Source organism: Pygoscelis adeliae, unplaced genomic scaffold (genome assembly GCF_000699105.1).
Source record: "Pygoscelis adeliae isolate BGI_AS28 unplaced genomic scaffold, ASM69910v1 Scaffold65, whole genome shotgun sequence".
In the NCBI taxonomy this organism is placed as follows: Eukaryota; Metazoa; Chordata; class Aves; order Sphenisciformes; family Spheniscidae; genus Pygoscelis; species Pygoscelis adeliae.
This window is the reverse complement of record NW_008824864.1, coordinates 2,711,801-2,730,424: the sequence shown is the minus strand read 5'-3', so window position 1 is coordinate 2,730,424 and position 18,624 is coordinate 2,711,801. Positions and strand designations below refer to the sequence as shown.

General features: G+C 39.0%; 1 protein-coding gene across 1 annotated transcript; it reads right to left on the bottom strand.

Moving 5' to 3' along the window:
- Positions 1–1,453: 1,453 nt before the first annotated feature.
- On the bottom strand, positions 1,454–8,452 carry MANSC4 (MANSC domain containing 4). Its single transcript, XM_009324350.1, is given in 3 exon segments — positions 1,454–2,142; positions 3,139–3,273; positions 8,155–8,452. Coding segments are annotated over 3 exon segments (1,122 nt in total).
- Positions 8,453–18,624: the final 10,172 nt, after the last annotated feature.

Here is an 18,624-nt window from a genome sequence, read left to right as displayed (position 1 = left end):
TGAGGGTTTTTTTACATTTCAGTTTTTTAAGCTATGGTACTGATCAGTGTGGGTTAAAATATAATTTGAGAGGTCTCTTCCTTTGAAACCAACCTCCTCAACTGTAATTAGGTATTCATGTGGCCTTAGAACCTCATCACTGTAGTCTTTGAACATTGCATGAATCTTACCAGTTTTAAAATAATTTTCTGCCATATAGGCATGTGACAATCAGTTTTCGTTTTATTGTTTCCTTTTATAACATTTACACTTGTCTGGGAAATAGAAACTTCTTACAGCAAGTGAAGAAAGTGAGAAACTCTGAGACGTCAACAAGAAGAACAATCCTGGTTACTGTTGAAAATGTTTGCTTTGCTAAGCAAACTTCCTGAGTAAGGTAAGGCAAGGAAATACCTTGCTACATTGTTGATCTAGTCGCTTGATTTATGTTCAGGAGGAGCACTTTTATGAATAGAGTATACAGGACGAGGAAACAAAAAAATGATTTTTTTAATATAAAGCTCACTTCTAGAGCTTTCAAAACGTTTTGTCTATTCCTGTGCAACACACATTAAGTGACTATTCCTATTTTAAAAAGCTAATGACATAAAGGATAAATATGAGTAGGCAAGAAAAAGCAAGTCAAGGTGGACAACACAGATTGATGTTAGTTGCAAGTCATGAACAAATGTTAGCCACATTTGTGTTTTCCTGTGCCAGTAACAGAATGGATTTGTCAATGCACTGCAGAGCAAGTAAGTCTACAAAGGCAGTTGAAGTCTGAAGGTGCTTCTGGAGGGGCTTGAAAAACATTTGAAGTGATTGTTACCAGAAGAGTGAAGTGAGAAGTGGGGGGGAAGTAAAGCATAAAGATTGAATGATCAGATGTTTGGGTATGAGTTAATGGAATTCAGTAGTTTTGGGGACTTCGGTTGTTTTTGGTGTTTTTCTTCGAAGAAGTAAAGAGTGCTGGCTGAATTGTTTTGTCTCAATATTAGGGATAAATGGGGAAAAAATGGACAGTTTTTATAGAAAAAACTAGATCTGAGGCAATTAAAGGATGATTAGAGTTAAATGATTTTATGATACTATAAAGCTTCAGTCAATTTTACTGATTGCACTCTACACTTAATTTTCTCAGGTTAGTTCAAAGTCAGTGGAAGGAATACGTACAGCTGCAGTGAATCTGCTCTCTTAAGTTAGGGTATACTGTTTGTTAGGCATTAGTCTGGGTCAGATTATGAACCAAATGTGCTCTAACACCTCTAAGCATGCAGTGGGAGCTATAAGCGTGTACTTCCTACCTAAAGAGACGGGGGAATTGTGTGTCATCTGTCAAGAATTAAATTACAATCGCAAGATTCTGAAACCATCAGTGAAAAAATTATCTTTGTTTCTTTAAGAGAAATAAGCTGGTGTATATGATTCAGTTCTTAAAAGCTGGTTGTTCCAAAACAAAGATGAGGACAGTATTTTACAAATTACCTTTGACAGTAGTATATTTTATGAATTGTCTCGACATTATTATTCTTCTCCTTATGGGCTTATACTGACCTCTCCTATTTCTGCAACGCCCTGCTGTGAAAGCAACAGTACAACAGCAAAGGAAGATGAGAGAAGAGCAAAGAACAACAGGAATCAACCAGACACCCAAAGCTGCAGCTTCCCAAGCAGGTGACTCATTATCCGAAGTATAATTCTTACCACTGTAGCCTTTGGTTTCATTTAAGTGTTGTTTACTGCTGTTCAGATGAGAAGGAGTGGGCATGTGGGATAATACCTCGGCAGACTTGGATATCAAAGTTGAGGGTACAGTCTTTTTGTCCGAGCTGGTGATTGACTTAGTGCTTACTGAAGTTACGCTTGTCCTCTTAGCAAAATGATCATCCAGTGGAAAAGTTTCTGCCCTGGAATAAGGGGTGATTTCAGTTTTTTTGACCATCAGGCTTGTACTGGAGGTGTAGGTGTTTGCTGTAAAGCTGTGGCTAGTGGTAGAAGACGGAGCTTGGAGCAGAAGAGAACTTGACGTGGCATTATGATGCTGGCATCTTTCCCACTCAGTGGCCTTTGTGCTGTTTTGCCTTCCGTATTTATTCAGTGAGGAGTGAGTATTTGGCTCTTTGGATGTCAGTTTTTCAAAAATAAGAAGATCTGGATCAATCCCTATTAAATCATAAACAATGTTAGTTTATGTGATAAAAGCTCATCTGCACACCCACAAAAGGAGCACACGGAGACAATGGCAGGTCAGGGAGCCCAAATAATACCCATCAACATCTTCTGGACTGGGGGTGTCACTGCCTAGGGTTATGGGACACCTTATGGGATGCAAGGGAAGTGCATTTTAGGATTGCACAGGACTTACTATGGGATGCTTACGGAAGGAACCAAAGGTGAGGAAAGGGAGGGATCTAGGCTACTGGAGAGCAGGGGAGTCCCGGCCAGCTCTGTGTGTGTGTGTGACAGTCCGCACCAGCAGCTTGAGGGGGGCTGCACCCTTGGGGGTTCGTATGTCTGGGTGCCAGCAATGGGGAGACTGGGGTCCAGGCAGCTACTGGGCAGACTGAGCATCTGAGCCCAGCTGCTGGGGGGATCTGCATTGCACATATGTGTATATATGTATCTTCACTAGCAGATCTCCATCCTGTGCAGCCAGAGAAAGCAGGATGCGGCTCTTGGTGCTGCCTGTGTTCACACGTCTCCTTTATGCATATGTCTGTGTAACCTGTGTGGCTGGCTGTGTATATATGTATACTTGTGGTATGTATGTGTGCTCTTTGTGCACGTGTCTAATGGGAATGCATTTTCAGCCTTGCTACTGGTTGGATCTGGGGACGTGGAGCAGTGGGCAGCCTCACCTCTCAGATTCTCAGATCTGGTATGGTATTTTCCCCAAACATAGTATTGATTAGGTACTCAGAGCATGAATCTTGAAAGCAGGGTGTATCTTCAAGGTCCTTTCTCAAATATTGAATGGAAGAAAGGGGGGAAGTATTCTTAGAAGTAGGTACATTAATGAAAAAGGAAAAGTGTCTTATGCTTTTTTAGCGCGGCGTGTTACTTCAGAAGATCTTTTAGCATAGCAACTGACCTAGTATAATTTTAGCATTTCCTATAGTTGCTATGTTATCAGCCTTTATAAACAGAATGCCTATTTACCTGTTGTGATGTTGTACAAAATGACATTGATTCTAGCCTTTAGTATGCAACTTTCCAATGCTGGGCAAGACATGTGCAGGCAATTTGTATTCTCATGAATAGCTCCGTGGTAGAACACTGCCAGATTGCAGGAAACTGTAATACAAAAAGAATAAAGTTGAGCTTATCAGCATAATGAACATCGCATTTTGCATGTTATTACATTATTTAACATCAGAAGATCATTAATACTGGGCAGCTCCATAGTACTTTAAATCTGTGGTTCTCTCATCATGCAAACTAATTAAGCACGTAGTCAGTAAAGTAGAACTACTTACAACTATGTTCTTATTTTAAGAAGAAGGAATAGAATAGCCATCTGAATTCTAAACGTGTCTCTGATAAAATGAAATCATATGCTTTAGCTTGTAGTCCTCCTACCAGTTGCCCTCCTTCACGTCTCAGCTTCAATGAGTGGACTGTTTCTAAAAGTAAAGTTATCAAGGAAGACAACTCTGAGATGTTTGCTCTTGTGTAATATACCTGCCTACTTGAAACTGGACTGCAACCATTCATTCCACCCAGACTATTAAAAAAAACCATCCTGAACTACAAGAAGTAAGTGACATCCTGCCCTGCTGGCAGTTCTCAAGCGTTTTCCTTGTTTGCCTTTGGGCTATTGTATTTCTGTGAATACAGTAGTTTAGACAGTTCTTTATTTATGTTTGGAGGTTCAGTTCTATCTTCTCACATCAGAAATCAGGGCGAAAGTAATAATGAAAAAATGCCTGAACAACTTGTCACTGAAACCCAATTTTCAAAAGTATATAGATGCCCGAATCCTAAAGGTTTAAGATTTAGATAGAAAATATATGATGATTACTTATGCTTAGAGTGACACTATATAAAAAGCAAGAAAGAGTCTTCTTTCAGAGTTTTACAGGACATCAAAATCGCAAGTCAAAATATCAAGTCAAAAGTTAATTTTATTTTATATCAATGTGCTTGGAGCAGGTTCAATGTTAGGTTTTGTTTTAGTCGTATGAAGTTTTGGAGGTTTTATTTATTCTATTTTACCTGTCTTGAATGTAACCTCCATACCTGAGCTAATACAGCTATCTGCAATTAAAAAAAGTATTGGCAGGGCAGGGGACACATTCAATAGCAGAAAATACTGTAAATTATTAAAACAGCTAAGGAGAACTTTTCTGATACTGATTCTGACTCTCAAGCTTTGCACTTCAGAAAGTTGTAGCATACCTTCTGACTCTAAATTGGACAGTTTGTGTATGAAATGAGCTTTTAAGATAAGATCTGTATTTGTTAATGTAACTGTCTAGAACATGTGAATTAATAGGGCTGAAGAGTTGCTTCAGGCAAACAATTCTAAAATAATTCTGTGGGTTTTTTTTTTTTTAAATATTGGAAAAGCATTTTAGTTACAGTATATTCGTGTAACACCCTTACGAAAAAGCTTTATTTTACATAAATTCTTAGGAAACTACCTAGCTTTATAAATGTATTCTATTTACTTAGGTATTTATTTCAAACATTTTCCTCATATTTGCAAGTAATGAAAATCATTTGTAATACTTCTGCAATGAACAACAGAAAAAAATTGTGCAACTCTTCCTACCTTATATGTAGTTAAAAAACCAATAAAATCCCTAACCTATCTACAAATAAGAAAAGGAAGAAAATACACTAAACCCATGCTTACTGTCTTTTCTGTATTACTTGTATATTTTCAGTCAGTAGCCTCAGTACTGCATCATATATTAACACAGTAAACACACCTTGAAAATAGTTTTTTTCCATCATAATGAACTTACCTGCCCTAAGAGAGAAACATTATTTTCAAAAAATGTATACAATTAATTAAATAAAGATTTGCAATGAAAATGCACTCTGTCTGTCTGAACAATACAAATTCAGCAGCTCTATGGAAGAAAAAATCATGGCAGAAGTGCTGTTACAGAATTGTCTTGTGTTTTTTAGCTACTTACATACAAAGATCAAGGTTGTCTGCCTAGCTGAAATGAAAACAGCAATATTTACAAGTAAAACTGAGATCCTAAACAGTAATGATAGCAAGGTAAAGCTAAATCAAAGATGATAATCACCGATTTTTCTTTCACTGATATAATTTTCGTGTCCTATATCTACCTCTAGTCAGGCTTTATCAGTTTCGAGTTATTTGTCATAGGAACTCGAGCTTAGAGTAATCATTTATGAAAGTAAGACTGGTACAGAGATGCTTATGATTATCAAAACAATAGAAGAACATAGTCTGTGGGAGACAATTATAATCTTACAGGGACTATACAAAGCTCTGGCTTTATTATTTACCAATTGGTTTACATTTTTCTTTAAAAGATTATAAACATTTCATAGACTCATAGAACCATAGAATGGTTTGGGTTGGAAGGGACCTTAAACATCGTCTAGTTCCACCCCCCCTGCCGTGGGCAGGGACACCTTCCACTAGATCAGGTTGCTCAAAGCCCCAGCCAACCTGACCTTGAACACTTCCAGGGATGGGGCATCCACAACTTCTCTGGGAAACCTGTTCCAGTGCCTCACCACCCTCATGGTAAAAAATTTCTTCCTTATGTCCAATCTAAACCTACCCTCTTTCAGTTTAAAGCTGTTACCCCTTGTCCTATCACTACATTTAGCCAGTACGTAACTATTTTGATGTATTTCCTGAGGACTACAGGCATTTCTGCAGGTGACATATAAAAAACATTGGCTTCTACGGACAAAGGAATTTAAAATCCAGTGACTATTTTTAAGAAAATAATTCTGAATATAGAAATAGTTCTAGGCATCAGTAAACATTTTGCATCATTTTTAGCATAAGTTAACAGTTTAAAAGACAAAGCCCTTCAAATATTTCTGTGAAATATCTATGTAGTACTTGCTTTTCTGGGATGTCTTTTGTTCAAGGATTCTTAAACACTCTGCAAACACTAACAATGTGGTATTATTGAAGTCATTGTTTGAAAAATCACAATTTTCAGATGTTTGTTCAAATTGATAATTTTTCTTTCAACAGAAAACTGTTATTCACTTTCACCACATGTAGCAGTATGTACCCTTGCCTTCAGACCCAGGCATACAATGTTCTGAATTTTGTCAAAGAATGGATGCTTTGTGCTAATAGTATACTTTATGTTTGTTTTTCAGTGTGATACATGAGTACTATGCAAGTTTCTGGTATAGAGACTATCTTTTTTAAGAATATATGACACCTAAAAATACATGTGGTTTTTGAAGGGAGGAGTGAAATCTTTGAAACCTTTCCAATCTTCGAAGTTTGTGCAGATTCCTGTTGTCATTAGAAACTCTGGGTTTTAGCACAACATAATTATAAATGTTTTTCATTCTAATGATTACTTTGCAAGCTTTATGAAAATACCATTAAATAGTAGAAAAAAGTATCTCATCTGAAGAACTTGGCTTCTGTGGATATATTCTCTTTGGGATCTGCGATGGATTTTATTGCATAACATCAGGTAAGAAAAATAACTTACAAACCTATTTTTTTGTAAGGAAGGATAGTTCTTTGGTCAGGAAAAATACTTTAAAAGCATGCTATAAGGTATTTTGCATTGGTTTGAGGAGATATAAATAACATTTTATTGCTTGTTTTTAAATAATTTCAAAATTTCTTTTTATCTTGTAAGATTAGCTTTCAGTAACTGTGCTATTACTGAGAATCCAGCAAAGAAATTTATCTTACCAACCTTCTTACCAACATTTCTTGAAATCTTAATTAGGACATTTATTGACAATAGTATTTGTGGTAGTGACTACATCTGTCTCTTCGGGATTATAAGGAAACCACAAGCTGATTTAAAGCGTATCTTCGAAATGCCATCTAATGTCTCTAGTTAAGATTGTAACAAATTTGTGCTTGACTGTGTAACATTATAAAAATGAGATTCCAAGTTACCATTACTTATCTCTGTAAGGTATCCAGTCCCATGTTCTGTGAGAAAAAGTTTGTTGTCCAAATACGAAAAACATTGCTGAAATGTATATAATTGTTCTTTCCTCACGATATTTAAGACAGAAGTTGACGCTTCCTGGGATTGCTGCTGGCAGTTACATTAGTTACATCAGTCTCAGGTTGTCAAGGTCATATTTCTGCTCATAATTCAAAATTTCATCAAAATTTATATTGACTGTTTTTAGTAACTGGTACCTCACTTTCATCCTCTATATCCAAAACCCTTTCAAATCTTGTGAGTTTTGCAGTCAAATTTAGGCACCACGGACACACACTTCACATACACTCCTGAAATATACTCCTATAGTGTACCAGTGCAGTGTGATACAGAGAAAGTATAGGCTTGGGCTTAGGACAAGCAATGATTTTTCTTTAATTTATTCTGAGTCTGAGTTTACAAGGCTAGGGAAAAGGGGCTGCTGTCTGAATAACTGCTACTATTTATTGCTATAACTTTATTGTTCATATTAACGTTATACCTGGGTTGCACCAGAAACGTGGTGTAAACACTGAACAAGAGAGTGCTCTCTCCAAGAAAATTAATATTCTTGTATTTCAGAGAAGGACAAATTGTGTTCGCTCCCCTTTCCCCCTCACCATGTCCTAGTCTAGTACTATACTCCATGAAGAAGGGTCCTGTTGAAATCAGTGTCACTGATTATTCTCTGCAGGAGTAGATGGTGATGGATACTGAAGAGTTATTGTTTCAGTGTTAGCATTGCCCACAAGCTTTGTAACAGAGATCTAAAATTTCAAAGCAGACCCTAAGATTTTCATGTGTTTCTAGCGTGGTCTTCTAAAAAATTCAGATTATCAAGTTCCTTTCTATAGGACTGAAGATGGGGGAACAGTTACAATGTGCCTCTGCTTTCCTGCCCCAAAAAATAGATATATCCCAATTTTTTGCATTATTTCTTCTTCATATAAAGGAATGTTTATATAAAAATTACCCAAAATGTTTTTCCTCATACGTCATGATGCAAATTTTAATGTATGCCACAATCTTGATGATAAACACTCACCATTCCTCAGAAGGCAGCAGGTTCTGCTGCACTGTTGGGGTGAGACTTCGGCATAAATCTTCAGCACCTGGGCTCCCCTCTTCTGCGATTCCTGCAGGTCAATCAGAAGACCCGGGAAACGTCGGATCCAGCAGTTTTTGTAAAATGTAGTGGGTGAGCAGAGAGACTCTGACTCCACAGCCAAACCCAGGACCAACAGCACTTCTGCTATTGTCGCCAGCAGAACCATCTCTTCAATGTAATGGGCTTAGTCAGTGTGCTTTCTCCTCCACGGATGCACTAAAGTTTGGACCAGCATTTTAAGAGACAATTTCTTGCGCGGTGAGGATACTGCCAATTCTGCCAGGGACATGAGCCAGGGGATCATTTTGTCCAAACAACTCCCATGATGCTGTTCGGGCAGCTGCTGGAAGGAAGCAGCCATTTTATGAGCTACGTATGATTATAATAGTTACTATTGTTGTTCTCTAACTTAATTTTCTGGAGACAGTTTTTGGGAGACAACAGGCACGGGTTGCTTTTAGTCATACAGTGAACTTGTTTCCGTGGTCCCAAGTTTGTGTTTCTTGTCCTTCTAAGACCAAACTAGGCAGACAGCCTTAATACATGATGAATAATGGTAAGCTCAGCATATTGTTTCACCTCAGCCCTGAAAGTATGCGGTACAGTCACTTGAGAGCAGGTAGGCCTGTCACTTTGTTCAGGCACACTATTACACTCAACACAGGAGAAAGAGGTCAGTTTAGTTTCGTAACACTTCTTGAATTATCTGGTGGCTGCAAATATAGTTTCCTTCTTTACTAACGAACTGAACTATCTAATTCTGTCTGCCAACCAGAGGTGGAAATTTGTTCTTCCTTACTCTGTTTTCGTTGCAAGAATAATACGATTTTATGTGCAAAGATCTCGGAATAGATGAGTATTACTGGAGAAGGCTGTGACCTACATTCATCTCCGGACTAGGTGGGTAATCAAAAGTCCTGCCCCTAATCTTCCATAATTTTAGGAATATTGAACAGTCTGTACGGGTTCTTCTGCTTATGTTTAAGCTTGGAAAAGGCCTGTGAGAGTGCAAGAAAGAAAATATAGTTGGCATATAGGGAGGCAATTTTTCAAGCACATGGTCTGAAATCTGAAACTCCCAAGTGTTTTGTTTCTTAAAAGGACCCAGTCTGATCCCTGATTCCCACTTCTATATGCCTTTCATACAGAAAGGCTTTAAAATATTACAATACATGAGTTCATTTAAACTCAATGGACTATACAGTGAGGTTGAGAGAATTAGGTGGAAATATGGTTGTCTGCAATAAAAATTATGTGTTGAATATACAAAAATATTTGAGAAGGCATTTTTTTCCCTCAAGATTAGAATCAAGGAATTTCCCCAGTCCTACATGAAGTATAGATCAGTGATGATGCCGGGGGGGAAGCCTCAAACTTGTTTTAATTCTTTAGTCATTATAGCTGGTGTTTGTTTTTCAAAATAAGGCCCCCAGTTTGGAAATGAGCCGACATGTATACAACTTTGTTCCTTACAGAGCTCCTTAGAAGGAAATAGAGCTCAGAGCAGGTTAACTCCTGTTGATCCAATAGCAAGACCAAGGCATTTATTTATTCAGTGGAACTGCTGGCTATAATTAGGAAGATTCCAAATAAATGTCTGTTTTTACGCAGACTGCGTGTCTGTTGTGGGGAATACGTGAATTAAATTGTAAGAAAGAGCGTAAGTGGGTAATTCTTTAAGCCTCTGTCCTGAAAACCAGCTCTTGGTACTTGTGTTGTTTTATTTAGTTTTGATTGTTTGATGCGCTTTATTTTCATCTCCGTGTGAAAATCACTACTTAAAACCTTAAGTATGTTTCAGTACACCTGTTAGTTTGCATTCAGTGGACTGCACAGGGATGTTTTTAGGCAGTTATCTACCATTGCCACAAGCACTATTCACAGTCTATTTTTCTAATTTTTTTGTTTCAGCTTTCCAAATATTCCAAGGCATCACTTGATATGGGACACACTCAGAATTTTGAAAGATATGCCTGTATTTTGGCATTACTTCCAGCATTTAGTATGAATTTTGGATCTATTTTGTTCTGTAAGACTTGCATGCAAAAATGTTGATTCCTGATTGCTTTCCTCACTCCTACTCTTCCCGCATCTCCAAGAAGAAAAATCTAGAAGATTCTGAATAACTTGGGGAAGCATGGAACAAGAAGATTAAACTGATACAAAACAAGTATTTATATCGGATAAAGCTGAATATGTCTTTAGTCTATTGAAATAAATAGGATTATTTGCATGAACAAAAAATTAGATATAATAGGTAGCTTTAATAGTATATGTATTTGTAGTTACATAAAGATTACACTGTCTCAGCTGCTCTGTTTTTATACGTTTGATGCCTTGCAAAATGTATGTGTAAATTACAAATACGTTTACTTCTTCCCTTCTGGGGGGGGGGGGGGGGAAGGACTAGGCCCGTGACCGACTTCCGTTAGACGGACCTGAAATACCATACATTTTTTTCAATTTCAGTGGGGCTCTGTCCAGACATTAATATAAAGTGCGAGACTGGATGTGAACACACCTGAGCATCTAAGCATCTTTCAGACCACTCAATAAGTCTTTCTCTGTTTTGAATAAAGTAACAAATTCTTAAGTCCGTGGTACTTCCATTGGGGCAGTCACCAAACACAGTGAGTGCTCACTGTGCATAATGTTTAATTATATATTTGCAAAATTGGGCTTGGGTAACCAGTTGTGTTTTGTACAGATCTATATGTTTTCAATGTATATCTTAAATGTCTTTTTTTGTTTGCCACTGTTTATTAATAGACACGTTGCTAGTCTTTCTCAGCACCTTCATGTTTTTATTCTGTTCTTCTGCTGTGTGCTTCAACCAAGCAACCTTTTTTCCTTTTCATTACTTGTCATTCTTCCTCCCTTCTCTGTTTCTGAATAAATTACAAAAGCAGGAATAGCTGCAGGGAAACTTTTTATTTAATGAAATATAAAGAGATTGAAATAAATAAATAAATGGCTGCTTTAGGCAATTTCCTTTAAAAACGGAAAAGTTCTCTCTCTTAAATTTCAGAGTCTTCTGCCAGCTTCCCCATAATTTTACTTTGCCTTTTCTATGGGAAATGCATACATATAATTTAATGCTGAAGCTTTAAATCACAAACGTTTTGCAAGAAGGGAATACCCGAATCTTACCTGCAAGCCAGTGACCGACTGTTCCATGTGCTCTGCAAGGAGGGCTCAAGAGCCTTTTACTGTTAGTAAGGAGTCTCTGGCCAGTATCAGACCAGCACTTCATGTTGTGTAGTAATTCTTTTCATCGGTCTTCCTGGAAAACAAAAAGGCAGTTGCCTGTTTTCTGTAAGAACATGGATGTCTTTGCAGACCTTTCAGAAAAAGAGAGATAAACGTACCTGCCACAAAGGAAGAGAATGATCTTTTTAATGATTCTTGTTACGAACAGAAACAGTACCTGAAGTTTTCCACCTGGGCTGGCAGTGATAATGGCGCAATCCAAGAGCTTCCTAGCACAAAGCATTCATCATCGGGCATTAACTCTTTTTTTGCCAAATATAAACAAAAGCAGACACCTTTTCCATATAAAGTAAGAGATATATATTGATATTTGGAACTATATTTAGCTTATACGGAATATATGGTTCTAGTACTCAGAATATGTAAAGACCAGAAATATCTATGTAGTACAGGAAAGCATTCCCGAAGAGGACTAAAAATGCCAAGGCTTTGATTCTGTAGTTGGATCAGCCTGTCTAAAACTACACTGCACATTGGCTTTGTTCATGGGTCATCTGTTGTCCGCACCGTTAGCGTCCCGTGCTTCTCTGCTGAATGTCTTGAAGTCCCCTGTCAGCCCTGAGTGGGGAGGGCAGTCAAGGTCCTGGGTCAATCTGAAGTTTAGACATTTATGCTGTTTGAACAGCTATGGGAGACAGCGGTGTTAGCTGCTATGTCCCAGCCAAGGCTAGTGCCTGCCTTTGATAGTTTCTTCTTTCTTCTGCTCTGTCAGTGGTGGTTAGGCCAGTATGATCAGGGAGGGACATGTCCCTCGTGTAAATGCAGACTAGGCAAGAGGGGACGGTTGGGCCTCCTGTCTGCGTATTCCCTTTCCCAAGTAGACTATAGGAGAGAAGGGAGAGATACTCCGAGGCCCAGATGTGGCAAAGCAACGCTCCTTGGTGCTGCCATGGTGATGCAGAAGTACGCAGCGAACGACTGCTGCTAGCACAGACCCAGCCTGTCTCAGGTGCGGGAAGAGACCAGTGCCAACTCTGTAAAGCACTTCTCTGCTACACTTAAAGTCGAACATGTTAGCTTAAATCATCTGTGTTTTAGATTGTCTCTGACAGAGCAGTTGAAAGATGACAACTACCGGCTGAGAAGCAGCAGCCTGCAGTTTCCCATGTGAGTTATGAACCTGCCTATGTCCTCATGTGGACATCAGTAAGCTTACTTAATCAAATGTACGGCATAATCCCATGTGACATCAGCCCTAATAATTTCTGCTGAAGCCAGTGGAGCTCTGTGCCTGTGTTGCACTCCATGTGAATAAATTGAATTGCAGGCCTGTGTTGAAATTGTCTTTTTCTCATTTTTCTTAGATATGTACATGTGTTTTCCCTTTATTACAGCAGTGTTAAGGTCAAAATTTTACCTAAGCTAAGTATTCTGATAATGCCAGAATATGTCACTGTAAGTCTATTATAGTATAAAAGTTATGAAATACTAATGTAATGAATCATGAAATAATGAAATGTAAGTACTTTGTAAAAAAATCAAAGCAAATCTTTTTGACATTACTGAAATACTGTGCTCACTTTCTCCTTTAAAATTTCCTTGAAATCAAAACATTCTTGCAAAATGTCTTAAGTCCAACAAAACAGCATTTTTTGAGAGAACTGTTTTGTCAAAAACAGCTATTAGTGGTCAGATTTTGGTTTGGAGCAATATATCAAGTTTTTAATGAATCTGACCTTCTCCAAGGTTTGGGACAGTTGGGTCCAAGATTCTGGTTTCAGCTTCATCCCAGCAACATGGTAAAAAGAGGTGAAATATTACAGTTTCTGTTCCTGGGACTTTGTGCAAACCATTTTTTAAACCCTCGTTTCAAAGGGGCTGCCAGGCCCCGAGATTCTCTCAGAGCTTGGCTTCAAACTAATTCTGGTAAAACCGCTGCACGAAGGCTGGAACCTGTGTGTTCAAACAAAGAGCATCAGAAGTCTTAGCCAGATCAGATTTATACAAATATAAATCTACTGGCATACATATAAACTTAAGCCAAGGTTTATGACAAAAGGCACAATGTTTAGCAAACACTCTAATGAATGAATGCTGATTTATGACAGAACTTGAAACTAGGCAAAGGGGATGGAGTTTCAGTATTGTGATGAATTTTATACAGCTGGATGCTTAGTGAAAGTCTTCCATGTGGGTTACCATTCATCTTACCTAGTTATTATGTACTAAAATTCAGCTCTGCCTGTCTGCACCAGGATTTAAAAATATACGCTGTTTTAAAAGCACACAGTTTACTCTCATCTAGACAGAGCTACAGAAGAAAATTCTGGCTGGGGATGCACAATGCATTTGTGCAGAACAAACATCCCTAACAGGAGATTCAGCAGCAGGCAGAGCGCTCCAGCAGCCTGACCCCCATTCAGGTTTTGTCAGGGAACACCTATTTCACCTGAGAGAGTTTCAAGGAAGTTCCTTACTGGGTGTTTGGTGTAAAAAACAGAACAGATTGAACGCCATTGTAACGATTTACACGCTCGTGCCTCCATTCCGCTGTCTGGTGACTGAACTTTCTCATGATCCACAGAGAATGCCCACTAGCACACAGACTGTTGGAACAGCCTTTTTGCTGCCCAGAGAGAGCCCAGTAGCACACACTTTAGTATTAATCACTCATTAGATTTTACTAAAGCAGGGGGAAGTTAAGTACTTGATAATAAAATACCACTCCAAATATTTTTTCAGTAGTGTTAAAACATACATTTGTTGCAAGGAGTAAATATTAAATAGTACATCAAAAGCAGAAAAATTAAACAGAAAATAATAGGGAATAAAGTCTAAACAAGTGCTATTAGAAATAGGAGTGCTTTTTTTGGAATAGCATCGCTAATGGCATTGGGTAAGAAGTGCTTTGTTTGGCTGCGAATCTGAAAAAAGAAATTACCTTTATTTAGCAGCTCATCCTTCACAAATGATAGAGAGTTCAGTTGAAATAAAATTATGCTCCTGTCAGTTCCTCTCAGAAACGCCAAGATCCTTTAGAGCACTGATATTTTTAATGCTGAAATACTGCAGGATATTTCCTATGTTCCATGGATGCTTACTTTGTATCCTGTGACAAGGAAAATACTAAACAATGGCAGCAGTTGGTGAATCATTTCCAAAAGACTAATTCATCTCTTGAGTAATTCCACTATTACTCAATACACAGTTCCCTGGCAGTACAGTACAATTCCCTGGCGTCTCAGAGGGAAGAATGTGGCACTTTATATTTTATATTAGATAGCATGTGTATTTTAAATATCCCCTGATTCAGTTCCAGTTCACATTTTAGACTAATAAGGCTGAAAGGAATTCAATTTTTCCTTTGTTTTTTGCCCTCTATGTGGTCCTTTCCTTAGAGCAATCAGGTTGGTGTTACTTTCTGGTTCTCATGTATTATCCAGTGTCTCTGCGTTGAATGAAGAGAAGGTTTGTCTAAAACAAACACAAAACCACTGTAGTCTTCCTTTAGGCACTGTACTGGTGCTTAAGGGTTTGGTTCTCCTCTGCTGCAGATTTTTTGTGTGATCTTGGGTTAGACCCACAAAGAAATTCAGGCTGTATTTTATGTATATGTAAACCAGGTGTCCTGCCAAGAAAAGCATTTGTCATTCTGATTCCCAGTCACTGGTACTTCTGTTACCCCCCTTTGCTGTGTCTTGTGACCTTACCAGACTGGAGACCCATCCAGCTTACCACACAAAGCCATTGAGTGGTTCACGGAGGAAAACCAAGTGGCCATGGTTTTCTAAGTAAATCTAAGCAGCGTTAAATACTTGAAGTGAATCTAAAATGTAAGCAGGCTTCAGTCCTAGCGCAGAGAGCAGGCTTGCACCAGCCCTGTGCACATGCCTTGCCAGTCAGGAAGCATGAGCTCCACGCAAAACAGAAAGAGTGCTACTTCTGTCTGGTTATCTCTGGCTTTGCTTTTCCTATCTTTGTAGCAGTAGCTCCTCCTGACTCTCTGTGTTTCCTTGCTTTTGCTAAGCTAGAGAAGTCAGAGGGCTATAGACATGTATGCCCAGGCAGAGAAAGGGTCAGCAGCTTAGGTTTTCCGTATCATGGTTGAATGGTCTATTACAATGTAGCTGCTGTATAAAAGAGCTTCTCCCATTTCCAAGTCTTTCTAAAAGAAAAGAGTGACCTCTCTTCAGCCTTGGAAATAATTCAGTCATTAACTACAAGAAAATAGTTCAGGCACCAAGCACAGGAAAAAGTGTCTAGACTCTGAATCCCAAGCAGAAATGGCCATCTCAACTCTAGAGACCCCTTATTGACACTCTCTGGTGCCTTCCTGCTCCGTTTGCTGGCACTTGAGAATCCTTTTCCTTGAGATAGATTTGTCTCTCGGAGACTGTAGAGAGAGACCTGAAGTATCTAAAGCGGGCTTGAAGATTTCGCTCCAGAAGCCAAACTCTAAAAGCTAGGTATTGAAAAGCTGAGCATAGTGACCCTTGTCTTCCTCTCTAAGTGTCTTGTTCTTCAGGGTATGTTCTTTTATCATGCACTCATTTAGTATCTACCGTGATGCAAACTTGTTTTCATGTTGCTTCAGCATGTTCTTAAAGAGTGATAGATGGTCTTTCATATTTGTTTCAAAGATCATGCAGGTCTTTTTTGACTCTTAACTACAGATTTTGACTTTGTAGCTCGAGCACTAAAGTTCTAACTCTGGAAAATACATTTCTTACTCTCTTAAGATCAACCAAAATGATTGCTGGTGAAACAGCAAGACCTTTTCTTTGATTCCAGTATAATAATATGTATTATTGAGCTTAGCATAAAACAGTGCAGCTGTAGACTGGGAGACAGATGAAATTATCTGTACAAATATGGAACAAAAAGGTAGTCCTTGCCTTGGTGCATTTGCAGTGTAAGTACTATATAAGCACACCATACAGACTGACTAATTAGCGTAGTAAAAAAACAAGGGAACTGCCCTGTCAGCATGCTCTGACTTAACGCAATTGCCCAGTGCTAAGCCTGGATAAAGCACAGATAGCTGACAATCAGCCTAGTAAAAATAATTGGTTAAGGAAACAGATTTAGACTTTTTGCAAAAGTGGCCATTCAACAAAGAGTACTGCTGACCCCTTGTGTGTATGACAGCTCCTGATGAAAGCTATAGGAGGCAGTGCTCTCAATAGTTTGCTGGCAGGAAGAAAACACTTATTAGTACGTGACAGAACTGATCTAGTTTATTAAAAACCTCATGGACTGTGAGGGAAATGGACTTGAAATCCTTGGCAGAGTGGCAGGTGCAGGCACATAGGCAACAGAAGAAATATTCCATCTATCCAGTCTGCGGTGTTAACACTTTGAGGAAACAGAACTTATCATAACTGACTACATGGAAAAAACCACTCACCAGTTAGGAGCTAACTTACCAACCCATCAAGCATACGAGACTCCAAAACAGATGTCTAAAGATGGCAATCATACCACCGTGTTGGCAATCATACTGTATTCCAACAGGGAAGCTTAACGGCCACAACAAACACGAGTTCTCTGTTTACCTCTGAAGTATGAATGATTACAATTGCTTGAAATGTCTGCCTATGGGAATTAAAGTACAAGAAGGAAATACGGGTTGGACTCCTACTGAAGTGGGAAGACACTTGTCGTGTGTGATGATCTTTTCAAGGCTGAACCTGAGGCAGAGAAAAAAACAGCCAGTGCTCAGACTCAAGCTTCAGCTAGGTGTAAGAAAGTCAAAACGCCAAATGATACAGAGCTTCATCAAGAACAGAAGACAGGAAAGTGGAATTTGAAAACTGATTAAACATTGAGGGAGAATGAGAGAGGAATGCAGAACAAGCAAGCAGTGAAACTCATTAGTAGGAAAGAGAAAACAAGAAGTGATAGTGACCTAGCTAGGGACTGAGGCTGCTGAAGAGAGCTCTTTGGAACTGGTTTGGAATCCTATATAAAAGGATTTCAGGACATGAAATGGGCCCTTCAAAAACAAGATGATGAAAATGTTTTGAAGTGAGTGGAAAACAAAAATGCGTAGAAACCTACCCCACCTCAACAACTGCTTTTATAAAGGTCAGCAGAAAAGAACACCAGTAACTTTGAGACTGACGTTCATATCATCTGTATGGGCTAGAGTTAAGAAGCTGAAGCTCAACAAAACAGCGAGTGAGGATCATTTCACAGAGGAAATGCTAAAAAGCAAACAACCCTGTCTTCCTTGGGGGAAAAAAAAAGAAAAAGAAAAAGAAGAAAGACAAGAAACAGCCTAATACCGCTCTGAAGAGTTTTAGTAGTTGGGGTGAAATGATCCCTTCTGAGTAGTCAAAACAGGGAGTTGTCTGAAAACTAAGCAATCTGCAGTAACTGGAGATGAGTCACATTACTGGAAAAGGGGAAGGTTTTCTATGGTCTGCAATACACGGGGAGAAAGAAATATCCTTATAAAGATAAAAAGTATAAAATACATTTTTAAAGTCTTTCTATTAAGCATATTAAGAATACACAGGATGGCAGACTTCCTCATCTGTTTCAGCAGTTTAAAAAAAAGAAAAAAAGGACTGTCATTATGTTTCAGGAACGTGACAAGGCAGATGGCAAAACAGTCACTTTATCCATGCCCAAGATGCTCAGTTGTTGATTTGCTCTTTCCTTGTTCATGTCAAACAAACTCAGGGCCCTGGTATGTAGACCACTCTCATGAGTAACATAGATGTCCTATTCCACGAACCTAGTTTAAATAGAAAAGATAGAGTAGCAGAACAGGTTATATAGTATCTGTATACGCCAAACCAGGAGCTGAGACGCTGAGTGACTCGTGCAGGAGGAATCAGGAAGGTCATAGCAGAATCACGTATCGCGCTCGCCGTTCCTAAATCCCACAGCTGCACGAGACGTACAAGATGATCCTTTTTGCCGCCTCTCTTGGTGGACGCCACAGTGTCCGGATGCCGTGGCATCACGCTGGCTGACCGTAGCGCTCCCGCATCCTCTCTGCCTGCGCACGAACACATGTACACGTACCGTATTTTTTTTCCTGCCTGTGTGGTTCGAGAATATTCCCCCCGCTCCAGGGATGCAGAAGTGCATTTATGGCAAGAGGTTTAGCGCTGCCGGCCGGAGCTGCGGTCCCGGCCCAATTCTGGCAGCGCCAGAGGGGGTGGCGGGGGACTCGCTGCACGTTTG